Source organism: Anthonomus grandis, chromosome 7 (assembly GCF_022605725.1).
Source record: "Anthonomus grandis grandis chromosome 7, icAntGran1.3, whole genome shotgun sequence".
Taxonomy (NCBI): Eukaryota; Metazoa; Arthropoda; class Insecta; order Coleoptera; family Curculionidae; genus Anthonomus; species Anthonomus grandis.
Genome location: NC_065552.1, coordinates 24,696,936 through 24,711,702, shown reverse-complemented (window position 1 = coordinate 24,711,702; position 14,767 = coordinate 24,696,936). Strand labels below are relative to the sequence as shown.

Genomic DNA, 14,767 nt, shown 5'->3' with positions numbered 1-14,767 from the left:
AACTTGCCACAATTCATGACTTTAAAGGACAATAAAGTAAAAAAAAATATTTTTTTAATTTTATGTATTTATTTCATAATTATAAATTTTATTAAAACTGCGCTCCCCTGGCTCTAATACATGCCCTACGTCGCCGTCGCATTTCCACTGTCGTAAGACGAAGTCGCATCTCTTTTCTGATAGTTTGAAAAGCGGCATCGATTATTTGAATGGTCAAATGAGGAGATCGTGGAACATGCTATGGGATTGTTGTTGTGATAACAACAATATGTGCTACATATTGTTGTTGTCATTTAACATTTGTCATTTGTCGTGGTGTAACTTTTTAGCTTTCTTACGTACCCAAGTCGTTAATTTAGTATTGTATCGTTTATGTAGTTGTTATTGTTATTGTTAATACTGTTGTTATTGTTGCTGTTAATTAAGTTTTTATATTGTTGTTGTGACTTTCCTTATTTGCGTATCATTATTGCCACAATGGCTGCATATACTACCAAAGAATACGCCGATATTGTCTTTGCTTATGGAAGAGCCAATGGTAATACGCGAGAAGCACAAAGAATTTATGAGGAGTAATACTCCATTAGGCGTGTGCCCCACTACAACACTTTTGCTAACACTTTTCGTCGATTAAGGGAAAAAAAACGCGACGCGAAAAGGAGAGCCCACCACCTCCCCCGGCGCTTTTACCTGGTCCGTTAAAAGCATCCGGGCCTCTCTGGCAGACGTTCCTTCGGGTTTCCGGGCCAGAGGCCTAATAAACCCTCCAGACATCTCGACGTGAGACTACAGAACCAGCTCGGTCCCCCGCCCGGCGTGGGGGGACGTCACCTTCGCTCTGCACCCCGCTGTACACATTAAGCGGGGCTTGGGTCGTCTCATCCTGAAAGGAAGATGATAATTACTTTGTCTTGCTGGTTTGTTGCTTACGGTCGTTCTGTGTTCCTGTTCTTCGAAGTTCTCTGTCGCGTGTTGTCCTGGTCGGGGCGTCAGGTCCGGGGGACCGGTTGGTCCTGGAGGGCTGGTGTCCCGGAGGTCCGACAGTCCTGAGGGTCTGTTGACCTGAAGGGCCGGCCGGTCCTGGACCGTAGTCCTGGAGGGCCGTGCGGTCCTAAAGGTTCGCTGATCCCGGAGGACCGCCGGTCCTGGGGGACCTGGTAGTCCTGGAGGGCCGGGTGGTCCTGGAGGGCCTGTGGTCCTGGAGGGCTGTGTCCTGTATCCTGGAGTCCCGTCGGTCCTGTAGGTCCGTTGGTCCTAGAGGGCCGGCCGATCCCGGACCGTAGTCCTGGGGGACCGTGCGGTCCTAAAGGTCCGTTGGTCCTGAGGACCGCCGGGCCTGGAGGGCTGGGTAGTCCTGGAGGGCCTTGAGGTCCTGGAGGGCCGTGTGGTCCTGGAGGGCCGGGTGGCCCTGGTGGGCCGGTGGTCCTGGTGGGCCTGGTGGTGCCTGTCGGCCTGGGGGGTGTCCTCTTCTGGAAGGGTTCCTCAGCCTAGAGGAGTTGGGATTTCGGCCTCCTGTGGTTGCCTGCTCTTCTTGCTGGTGGGACGGGATCGTAGTCCAGTAGTTCCTCTAGTGGTGGGTGATTAAGGGAAACAGGCAATCTAAATTTTCAAGAACCGAGGATCAATCGGAGGCAGTATGATGTTGCTGTAAATGAAAACGTGACTCGCGCATTCGATGAGGATCCCACCACTAGTACAAGGAAAGTAGCTACAGATCTGAACATTTCTACATGGAAAGCATGGTCAGTTGTCAAGGCAGAATGAAGGCATCCTTTCCATTACACCCCAGTGCAAGGTAATTTCATACTACATCAACAACTTAATTCCGCAATTTTTACTGGCATCGTGATACTCTATTCTAGGTCTTCTACAAGATTTATTTATATTCTAGATCTTCTGCTATGAGCGACGGGTACAATTTTGCCGCTTTTTGCTTCACGCAGACGTTGAAAATGGACACTTTTTAAAAAGCATCTTATGGACAGATGAATCAACATTTACACGTGCGGGGATATTTAACCAACATAATTTACATTATTGGGAAGACAAAAACGTAAATCTGCATTTGACCACAGCCAAGTCTTTCCAAACAAAATTCAGTGTTAATGTTTGGGCAGGTGTGATTGGGAGACACCCATCGGTCCACACTACTTACCGAGAAACCTCAGCGGAGACAATTACTTACATTTTTTACAAAATGATCTCCCACAATTATTGGCTGATATACCCATATTTAATGAAGACGGGCAATCGTCTTCCAGAATGACGGGTGTCCTGCACACTATCGGATCGCCGTTAGAGAATTTCTGGACAATACTTTTCCCAATTTGTGGATCGGAAGAGCAGGTCCCATCGCATGGCCTCCTCGGTCCCCTGATTTAACCCCTCTCGACTTTTACGTATGGGGACGTGCGAAAGAACTCGTGTACGAGGTGGAAATTGACAATATAGACTACTTAATTCAAAGAATCAATGCCGCTTTTCTAACCGTTAGAGAAGAGATGCGACTTCGCCTTACGATAGTAGAAATGCGACGGGGATGTAGGGCATGTATAAGAGCCAGGGGAGCGCAGTTTCAACAAAATTTGTAATTTTGAAATAAATACATAAAATTTAAAAAATATTTTTTTTTTACTTTATTTTCCTTTAAAGTCATGAATTGTGACAAGGTAGTCGGCTTTGTGTTACACATCGTATATCGTTGAAAAGAGTATCAATTGGAGATGTTTTTAAAACCACCTGAACATCTTGATAGATTTTAGTTTTTTTTTGCGTCAAGTTAAAGTTACCTTTCATAACTTTTTTTGCTACTTGTATTAACTTTTTAAGCTCAAAACGAATTATTTCGGTATTATTTGTACTTGATATTGATTTTTTTAGATTCAGGATACATAACAGACTAAATACAAATGTAAAAAAACGTGAAAAATATGCTGAAAAAAATTTAAAGATGTCAAAAGGCATAATTTTTTGAAAATTAATGATATAAAAAACCCAAGATTTTTAGAACACAAGTTTATTAAGAAAATATCTTCTGTCTGAGCCTATCTATATGCCCACCAAGTTTGGCTAACCCTCCGCCAAACACCCTGTATATTTGTTTTAAAATTTATTTTATGTAACCTGCAGTAATCTGTTATCTGCTGTTTTATGTTTTTTTACATATTTAATTAAACTGAGTCGGTCCCATTTTTTTAAATTAATTTATGCAAATTAATTTATGGATTTTTTGTTTTATATTTTTATAAGTATTGAAGAGCACCAGAATGGACACCTTAACTTATAAGCAGTATCGTCTTCTACATGTTTTGGTATGGCTTGGTCTGAAAGAAATGAAATAAAACTAATGACATGAAATATATACAAAATGAATAAAATTATAGTATATATATATGTATTTTTTTCTACAGGTATTAGGCTAGTTAAATAAAAATATTTTAATTAAGTAGACTTAAAATTGAAAAATAAAGGAAAATATACCTGAAGCCTTTCTTATTTTAAATCGTTACATAATCCCCAATTAAATATGCATTTCACAAGAATTCGACACAACAATATAGCATGTACCTACCAAAATTATTGCTAGGACGCACATCAAATTTTAGGCAATTTGATAATTATTACCGATTTTTTTTATAACTCACTAGTCAAAATTCATTGAATCAGGAGCTACCCATATAAATACATACACAGCAATTATAATTTATTATTAACGTAATGAAGTAAACCTGGTTAACATGGCGTACTGCATTTTATTAGATATTTGTAACATGTTTATACATGAAAACATATTATATTAGTTTAAATTTATACATTAATATTATATTCGTCATACTTCGTTCGATCCTCTCCCGTTGTTGGCTGTTAGACCTATTGATTTTATATATTCCGGGCCAGTCCAATGTTTTGCAATTAGTAAAATTAATTTAATTATTTTAATTTAAAATCAATAGAACGGCAACGCACGCAGAACGAATAGCAAAACTATAAAGGCCTATCTTTGGTCGTGTTTAATTTTACGCGTCCAGGCATCGTGTTAAAAAAGAATAATGGATATGTCAGTTCTTTTTATTAAATTTTTATTAAATTTATATATGCAAAAGGCCTGAGAGAAACAAGATGCTTTTTTGACTTTGTAGCTGTAATTTTTTTTTTACAGAATTTGGAGAAATTTTTAAATTTCTTTTAATATTAGTTGTTTAACATTTTTGGGAATTCCTTTTTTACGTTTGTCAGGCTTTTGGAGCTTTTTTTTTATATCTTTAAGGTATTGGAAATAATTTTTTATGTTTTAGTAATTCAAAAAGCATAATATGTTTAAATAATAAAAAAAGCTGATTTTTGAGTTTTTTTATTTTTTCAGGCATTTAACAACTCTCTCAATCTCTTCCGGGTTTTAAAAATAATTTCTAGAATTTTTCAATCTTTTAGAGCGTAATTTTTCTTTTGTTCCAAATATTTGACGTCATTTTGGTATCTTCCAAGAATTGTAAAAATAGGTGGAATTTTTAATCTCTTTCGAAATTCAAATGTTAATTTAAATGGTAAGGCAGTGGGCAGTCAAAGTCAAACTCGTTGCGTGTTTCCATCCAAGGCTACCAGAGGCCAATAGTTGCGGAGAAATCAATGAGGCACCAAGAACTAATGTCACTAGATAGACTCTAGGTGTTATCTAGATATTTAGACCTAGCATGCGAAAGTGCCGGGCACTCCCCGATTACGTGGTCTTTATCCTCGTCCCAGCATCACCGTCATTCGGAGATTTCCGCAATACCTATGATCTGAAGAGTAAAAGATCTGTCCCTAAGCGGATTTCGCCTCTTTAAGCGCAATAGTTGTTTGGTGAAATAAACAGAGAATACGTCTATGTGTGCCTTTGCCTATTTTATGCCTGATGTTTTCGCCTATCTCTGGACGCTTCACTTATCTAGCAGACTCTTTATAGATGCAACAGCTACGCATTTGATCAAATCTTAGTTTAGCAAAGAAGTCTGCTTTCTGATTTCCTGCATAGTCTAAGTGGCTTGGCACCTAGATAAGCTGAACCCTGCAGCTCACCTTCATCTGTTCCCCCAGGACTTTTATGTACCACTCCAGTATGAGGGTGGAGCTCAACTCTTTGGCCGTAATAGTAGTTAGTAAAGGAAGCCCTGTGCTCCGACAGTACAAGAATAAAAAGCATTTGCATTTCAATACAGTGAAACTTCAGCCTGAAAGACAGTAACATGCTTCCCCAGCAAGTATGTTCTTCTGGTATATGAGGCCTCACCACAAAATCTTGCACCAGCCTTATTATTTATTCTGGATATCCGTATACCAGATAGTTTCATTGTTTAGCAATGAGGACCTATTTGATTGCCCTCTGATTGTGATATGGATCATAAAACCTTTAATATCCACAGTTATAGTTACCATCTAGGTACTGCCCGTCAGAAGGAGAGGAAATTGCTGTTTGGTCTGTGACTAGATTCTTGTTTCACCAGTATGTGGTTCAACAAGAGCATGTAGCTTATTCGGAGTTCTTATTGCCTTGAATTGCACCACAAAAACTAGGGGCAGAAGGCTCAATAGTGCCTCAAGTGCTTTCGTTGAGCCGTTGGCAATAAGACCGCTATACGAAGTCATGCAAAGCATTGAACTCTATCTTGTTTAGCTTTAGTTTTTCCTTTCTCCATACAGGGCCACCAAACGATGGCCCTGTATATAAGAAGAGGTTCGAGGACAATTGATAATGGGTTCCAGTGAAGGACCTAAGCGGACCTACCCCAGGTGCTACGAAAATCGTCCCAAAGCGCACAGGTCCTGATGGTGATCATGTCAAGAGTTTGATATGATCACTATTTCCTGTGAGTTTGGAATCTAATATGATTCCCAGATACCTCAACAGTCCTGGATTATTCTAACTGCATGCCTCCTAGAGACAAAACTGGTGGTATGCCAAAGTTACGTCTCCTTGTAAATAGTAGGAGTTGTGCTTTTTTGAGGCTGATACCTAGGTCGTTCTAAAGGCACCATTTTTCCACTATATTCCAAATTTCCGGGTCTGTGTATGTTTTTCGGATTGAAACGTATTTGTAGAGATTTCCAGGCTTTTAGGAGTATTTTTTTAATTTGTTCTATATTTTCTATAATAGATATACGTAGTAGATCTATAACATTTAAAAAAATATTTGAATGAATTAAGTCTCATTAAGAGGGGCCGCCGTTAGGAAAAGGATGTAAAAATTCCATACGACGTGGAAAAAAATTGCAATGTCTCGTTTCAAAAAGGAGCGCTAAAAAGCAGTTTCGAAACTTATTTTCTTCACTATCTTAATTAGCACAATCTAAGAGAAGTTTTTTTAGTAATTTCTTACTACAAAATTATAATAAGCGCAATATATTATCGATAATATAAAAGCTAACTACAAAGAGTCAATGATTTATTCCAAATGTTTGAATTTTTGGCGTTTATTTAGGAGCCATTTAAAAAAAGAAAGATATTGTCCCATATTGTATGAAAAAATGTAGTACTTATATAAATATAAAATAATAATGCTGTTGATATTACAAAGTAGTTGAAAGGGTAAATTTGTGAAATGGTGGAAAAGTGTCAAATTTAAAAATAAAATAGTGAAAAAATTAAACACATTATTAATGTATATTTTGAAAAAATTTTTATAAAAAATGTTACAAAAAAATTAGCTTACACTTAATTTAGGTGAAATGATGCAGTGAGAAAAAAAAGTGAGAAAATGGTTTTAGTTTTCTGTATATTTTGTAAAAAAAATTCTTATTGTGAATCTTTAAAGCCTAAGGTAGATTTTCACATATGGGGTAATTTGAAAATTAATTTTTTTTTTACTGTAGTACTTAATATCTAAACCTGTTTTTTTTATTTAATTGACAATTAAATGACATTTCCAACACTTCTCTATATTTGTTTATGTTTTTATATCTCTCAACAGAGAAACTCCAATAATAGAGTAACAAAAATTGCATATAAAACTGGTAAATGGTTACTTAGATTAAATTAAAATTTATACAGACTAAGAAATGATTAAATACTTAGGAAAATTGAAGAGAGCAAGAATATCTAAACTAAGCAAATTCTCTTAATATCGACCAATCCATAGTTGCATATGTATATCATACGGATTCTGCATAAAATTGTAAGCTTTTCGTAAAGGCAAAAATGTTATGATGATGGTTCTAAGTCTTATAAGATAAAATGTTTAAGGAGTGCAAGTTGACGGATGAGGAGTGCTTAAGTTTAAAATTTGCAAGATCTCCATGTAAAAGTTGTAGATCTGCTGAATTTTATTGTAAATATTTCAACTGAAATCTGCTAAGCAAATAATCATGTGAAAATACGACATTTAGAGTAATCAAAAATTGAACAAACATCATATGAAAAAAATTAGAGCCCAATGCTTGAGACATTGTCAAAAATTTACGAGTTTCTAATAATGAAGCTCAGCATTTTAAATCTTCTGTTTATAATATCTTCGGTAGGCTAATTAAATATAAGTGAGCTGTCAAAAATAACTCCTAGGTCTGAGTTGATCCTAGGTAGGCTCTGATCTTCAATTTTATACGGGTAAGTAATACAGTTCTTTTTTAAATTATGGGAAACTACACTACAATTAGAAGCATTTAATGCTTCTTTGTATGTGAAATTCCTGAAATTCAATAGTGGCAATCCTGCAGTATTACTTTTTGCCATCGCAGTATAACAAGCTGTTTACTTCTAAATTCTTAGAAATATTATTTATAAATGAGTTAAAGAGTAGAAGTTCCAATGTAGAGCTGAGGAGTTATTATTTCACGTAAGCTGTGTGCAAAGCATTCAACGTATTAAGAAAAATTTGTAAGATAGAAAGAGTTAAGACTAGTTAAAAGAAATGACACCCCAAATTGACCAAAAAAATTTGATGTAAGAATAAAATTGCCATGGCTATCGAGAACTTTTAAAAAGGCTGTATAGACTATATTAACCTAAAAGTTATTATTTATAGCTTCTGAAATAAATTTTGTGATCAAAATAAGATTAGAAGTAGTAGACTGCCTTTTTGAAACCATGCAGTCTATTGTCGGTAACATATTTCTAAAGCTATTTTTTGCTTTATTTAACTGATAATTTGAACCTATTGTATGTATTATCTATTTTGTAAAAATAAATTTGAAATTTTTAAAAATTAAATTTTTTCTCAACTTATTTTTTGAAAAAACGCTAAAACAGGTAACTAATTGAATTATATAAGGAACCCTATGTACATTTTTTTTAATTTCAATCTTGTCTGGTTTTCGAGATATGGGCTTTAAAAAAAACTTTTTCGCCGCTCACATTTATTTTTAAACAAACATTAAAAAAGATATCTCGAAGAACTGTATGAGAAAATTGTGTATAAATGAAGTTACAATATTGTCAAGCATTTGAAATGTGAGCATTTTTAGAAATATTGAGAAAAAAGTTTTTAGCTTTTACGTCAGTTAAAAAAAAAGAAATGAGTAATTAGTATTAAGATACGAATAACTTAGAAGCCAGGCAAAACTTAGTGTTAAGAAAAAAAGTTTTTTGGAAAGTAATTTTTCTACAAATTTTTTATATCTTACTTATATATTTTAAGAAGTAGGGCAGACTAAAACAAAAAAATTTGTAACGCTTAACCAGAAGTAGCAAAAAACAAAAAATCTTACATTTTGCGTTTACTTAACATACTTAAATAAAAAATTAATTTGTTATAAAGCACCGAAGCTTTAGAGTTCATAACATTGACCCACCACAGAATTATATAATTATATATAGTGAATTTTAAATTCTGTCAAAAAATTTACAATTTATTAATTGTTCAGATTGGGTTCTTAGGATAGAGCAATTAACCAGGTTGATATTGCAACAACAAAAAAAAAACAAAAACTCCATTATTTCGAATGCAAAAATACGAAACGTAAAAATATAAAAACGAGCGACGAATCGATTTTCTGTCAGAGCCTGGAATGGGGGGCGAGGGGGTTGACGGGTCAAAAGATATACCCGCGTGCATTTTGTTGTCAATTTTGCAATGGCGCCTCCATTTTCTGGACGTTGTTAAATGAATAAAACATACAGATGCATGTTTCATGATCTGCTGCCAAATAAAATCGGACGACGCGACAGCCCGACAGTTTTTGATAATATACGATTTTGGATTTAATCCGGTAAAAAAAAATTGCACCTTTATTATATTTTGCCGCATTTGGACAGGGATGGCTTTACATTTTTGTAAGTGTATTTTGTTGCTATTATATTTAATAAGAAAAAAGTGTTATGCTATTTTTTAATTGATTTTTTTATTTGATACAGTATAAAAGCAAATAAAAATAATAAATATGGTGAAAGTCTCATATCCTCTACTATATTTTTTGTTTGATATTGATTTTGGACTACGTATACCATTTAAATTAACGTTTCAACGTTGTGTAAATGCTCCTTCATAGGATGTTACAGAATAAGATGCTGATCGTTAAGGCTGTTAATCCTTAGGTAATTTTTAAGAAGAAAAGTTCAAATAAAGCTGTGTTCTAAACCGCTAAACTTTTAAGCCACAGGGTGTTAAAATCTTAAGAAAAAAATCGTTTCTTTATCATAACTTTATTAACTTCCTGGGTATGTTTCTGCAATTTAGTACACATCCTTTACGTATTCATAGTCATTTTTTGACGTAGGAGTTTAAAGTTTATCAGAGGCATCCGTACAGGAACAATTTTTTTTTCAAAAATATTATGTACCCCACTGCTTTTCCGTAAAATAAAAACCATTTGATAATCGTCATTTATTGTAGGGCAAATTTAATATCTTTTCTTTTTTTTATCCGACATGCGATTACCGCGGGAAAAAATATTTTAAGAATTAACATCGTTAAGGATCAGCATCTTATTCTGTAGCACCCTGCATAAAGATCTGTCAAGCAAATTAGCGATTCTTAAGATTTATAGTATCTATAAATACCAAAAAATTAAGTTAAAAAAAAACATCTGCCTGTATAGTTTTGCTTATCGTACTTTATTTTAATACCATTTTATTGGTATCTATATTGGTTCTTTTTGTATGTTTTGGTTTGCAATTTTTTATGTATTTTATTAATTTTACGTGTAATTTTATGGTTTTTTTGATGTAAACAAAACAGATTATATAAAAATAAATTATCCACTATTTCTTAGAATTTTATAATAATATTTATTTGTCGATAGTACTAATTAAATTTACCGTACTTGAGTGTATTCAAGTACTTTAGTGTCTGATCGACTATTTATTTTGATCAGCTAGCAAGCTTCAATGTAACTAACTAGTTTCAATATACAACTGTTTACTTACTAAAGAAAAATAGAAACAGTGCCAGAAATAGGGTAGTACCAAAAAGCAAAAAATACGAGGATGTACCAAATAATTTGATGTATGAATCAAGTTTTGTTTCAAATTTATTAAATACAAAGTAGGAGTCGACGGGTGGGATTCTTTATGGAACTAATTTTTCCAGAAATTTTTTATATGGATTAAAGAGTATGGATTATGTGAGGTATCGTAAATATACAGTGCTTTCATTTTAAAACAAACTACCTTTAATACCGTTAAAAAAAACGCGTACACAGGGAAACGCTTAATTTTATACTCATAGTGTCACACTTTATTTTAAATTGAAAACAATATAGCAATCTAGCAGGAATTTATGGTAACAAAATCATCGGGCTATTTTTTTTGGAAAAAATTTTCACTGAACACATTTATTTAAACCTCCTCAAAAATATAATATATTCCTTAAGCGCCTAATTCAATCTTTGGAAAAAATAGTGTTACGATACTCAACGAAAAAAAGTCAAAGAACAGAAATAAACGAAATCAAGTTTCCAGGAATGTGGATTGGCAGACGTGGTGCAATCCAATGGTCTGCACGGTCGCCAGACTTAAAACCACTAGATTTTTCCTTTGGAGAATTTAAAAGGGAAAGCTTATAAAACCTCCTCTGACAATATCAATGATTTAAAAAATCGAATTATTCGTGAATTTAGAAACATAAGTGGACATATACTCGCCAATGTTCGTAAGAAATATTAAAACAGACTTTATTATTGTCTAGAAAATAACGGGGGAATATTTTAAGTACTAAATAAAATAAATCCTGTAAACTGATTAAATTGTTTATTTTTTAAACAGCTTTTTATACCCTTGCTGGTTATAAGTATATAAAATTAAATTTTTTATACAGTGCTTTCATTTCAAAACGATCTACCCTTAATAACTTTTAAAAAAAAAAAAAAAAAAAAAGAAAAAAAAAAACGTCAAATTAGATATACAGGGGGACGTTTAATTATGCATTTACTAAAGTTCTGTCAATCACCTCCTCACCTCCAGCTAGCCTCACTTTAATATGTCAGATGGGAACCCCCATTATGTGATACATCATAAAAAGGAGCGTATAATTCTCTATTCAACGGTACCAAAAAAAATGAAATCAGTAAATGTGTAAGCAAATAGTTAGCGAAAATGTCTAGAAATAATGAATATTTTATTTACGCCACACTTTGGTATGTCAAATGGCTACCCCATGGTGTCACATTATTTTAAAGGGCATTCATTATGCTATCAATTGTTGTAAAAAAAATAAAATTGATTGACCAAGAAGCAATTAAAGTGTAAATCGGTAGAGTAGAAAAACAAATTTAATTAGTTTAACAAATTTATTTTATTAAATGTTCAGAATGCGCGCCGTTATTAGCAAGACAATAAAAAAGTCTATTTTCAAACTCCTTACGAACATTGGCAAGGGTCTGCCCGCTAATTTCTCTGCATTCTTGAAATATTATATTTTTTGAATTCTCAATACTCTCAGATGGGGTTTTATAAACTTTGCTTTTTAAGTAGCCCCAAAGAAAAAAGTCTAGTGGGGTTAGGTCCGGAGACCGCGCAGGCCATTCGATTGCACCACGTCTGTCAATCCACTTTTCTCGAAAATTTTCATCAAGCCACTCTCGAACTACCAAAGTGTAGTGCGGGGAAGCTCCATCCTGCTGAAAATGTATATTATTTTCATTCAATAATATAGCACCATGTTGATCTACTTGATTTTCCATAGATTGGATGATGAAAGGGTATATTGCATTTTCTAAAAGGTTTAAATAAATTTCGCTAGTCAAATTTTCTTCCAAAAAAAATGGCCCGATTATTTCATTCCCATAAATTCCTGCCCAAACATTAATTTTTTGGGGATATTGGGTATGACCTTCCCGAAAAACATGCAGATTTTCATTATCCCAGTATCTAGAGTTATGTATGTTCACCAGGCCATTTAAAAAAAAGGTCGATTCGTACGCAAAAGCAATACACCGTATGCAAAAGAAATACTTGGAGAACACCAAAACTAATTTAGAAGGAAACGATCAACAGACCAGCTATTTAACTGTGACAACAAAAATTACAGAAAATTCGACAGTCTTACACAATCTATTAGTAGACTTTAAACCAGCGTATAATAGTATCTTCAAGCAAGCATTACAGGTGGTCGAGCTATGAATCGATAAATTTTCGAGTATTACATTACGACATTTTAGAGAATTGTTCATATTCCAAAGTCAAAAATTATTAAACACTTCACTTTATAAAATAAGCTTCTTGCTAACACTTACTTCATACGCAATACTTTAATGTCTGAGAGCATTTTAAAGCCCACGAACCCTGATCCTCTTAAACTACCGACCTCATATAGCCCAAATCTCCTTTCTACCCCTTTTACAACCTGTGATTAAGTAGAAAGCAGGCCATCTCACACGAGACAAACTACATGCATAAAAAAAAGTTGGGAAAACAATTGAACATCTGCCCATAGCCAATGTCCCTAAATTTGACCTTTTTGTTTGATATGTGGCGCGGTATACAGCTGACCCTTTCAATCAACCGGCCCCAGGTCAGATTGTCATATTTATTGTTCTACCTGGACCCTTCGGCCTACTTTTGTTTAATTTTTTTTTCTTTTGTGTACCTTTTTTTATAGGATAACGACGGCCGTTGAACGCGTGCTTATAAGTAGTTCGGTATTACTTTACTATAACACAGCCAAAAAAACTAAATTTAATTAAACTTAATTTTGATTTTAGACTGTCTGTTAGATAACTAAACTTTTCTGTTTGGGGTTAATTTGAACATTCAAATAAAAGTCTTTATTCGCAAACAAGACTACTGGATCAAGTGCTCCTTATTGCAGGTATCGCAAAACTATACAGATTGGCGAATAAATCACTACACATATTAAGTTCCTCTCAGGAGAGATGTTGCAACGCCGCCGCCGCGACAGTACGATGGTCTTCGAGGTTCGAGCTCGATTATTTCATACATTTTTTAGTAAGCGTCTGACGTCCGTGGGGGCTGTATCTTTTGTGAAAAAAATTTAAAAAAATATTGCACGGCATTGGTATATAATTTTTTAATGCAGGAATTACATGTGTAAAATATGCAGAGATTTGTTATATCAATTGTTTTATGCTGTATATTGCATATTCAAAATTAAAGCAGTATTCTTATTAAAATAAAATATAATTTCTAATAAAAATAGAATGTAAATATTATAAAACATAGGAAATAAAACTCTAAATAATAAACCTAATAAATAATTCTTTTAATAAAAGGCTAAAAAAGACCTCCTTCTTTCGCTAAATAAAAGGTTAGCCTATCGCAAAGGCTGTACTTCCTTGCTTCTTACTTCCAAAATAGTTTTGAGGTAAATTGGAATTGGCAAACTCGACAATTTTATTTCTCAACTTTCCATAATTTGTTGGCCTACTATTATGATATTTATAAATAGTCTCCTTAAAATAACTCTACAAGTAAAAGTCATTTGGTAATAAATCCGGAAATCTTTGAAGTCATTTTAGTCAGTCCCACTAATAAGGTGGTTAAGAAAAGTATTTGTTAAAAATTATTTTACTCTAACCGCATTACGAGTAGAGCAGTGATCTATCATGCTGAAAATAGGCTGAAGATATTTTCGGCGTTCAATGTACCATGAAGGAAAGATGGCCCAATAATATGGTCGCCCATAATACCATCTCAAACATTCTACTTTTGAGGGTACTGAGTACGTAACTGAAAATTTCTGTGCTCGTTTTTCTGAGACCAGTAACGAATGGAAACAAACGACCAGTAACGAATGAATGGAAAATCTGAAAAACGGACTCATCTGAAAACACAATATTATTTTAATTTTTTTTTTGTTTAATTTTTGTTTTTGTTTTTTTATTTTTTTTGTTTTTTTTTAATTTATAATTTGCCTTTTCCATCATGGTTTCACAAAATACAATTCTTCATCCCTGATCTTCAGGAAACACTTCTGTTTTACGGTGCATACCCATTTTCTTTGGAATACTTTTGCTCGATCGTGTCCAAAACTAAAGCACTACAAACCATTTCTTCCCGTCATTCTATCTCCTCGACCCTTTCAATAGGTGGTTCTTGAGCTTTGATGTTACAATTTCTACAATCTTGGAGGCAACAAGATATCTCAAAATTTGAAACGACATTAAAAATAGTTTTAGCACAAGGAATCGGTCTAATTTCAAAATTTACCAAGAATGAATCCCTAAATTGTACTGCCGAATTGCCTCCTAAAACTATTTAATTAATTGAACTTTATCGGAATATAAACAGCCATAATGATAAATATTTTAAACCATTAAAATAACTTAACATTGCAGTATGCGATCACACAGCAAAATAAGGTCTGCTGACCTTACCGTACCGAAAATAACAAATCAGACA

General features: G+C 34.0%; 1 protein-coding gene across 1 annotated transcript in view; it reads right to left on the bottom strand.

Annotated features, from left to right (window-relative positions):
• Nucleotides 1-989: 989 nt before the first annotated feature.
• The window catches only part of LOC126738796 (collagen alpha-1(XXVI) chain-like), a 53,704-nt gene continuing 39,926 nt past the window's right edge, over nucleotides 990-14,767 (bottom strand). Inside the window, exon 2 of the mRNA XM_050444234.1 lies at nucleotides 990-1,487. Coding sequence (XP_050300191.1) covers nucleotides 990-1,487 — 498 coding nt within the window. The remainder of the gene's footprint in view (nucleotides 1,488-14,767) is intronic.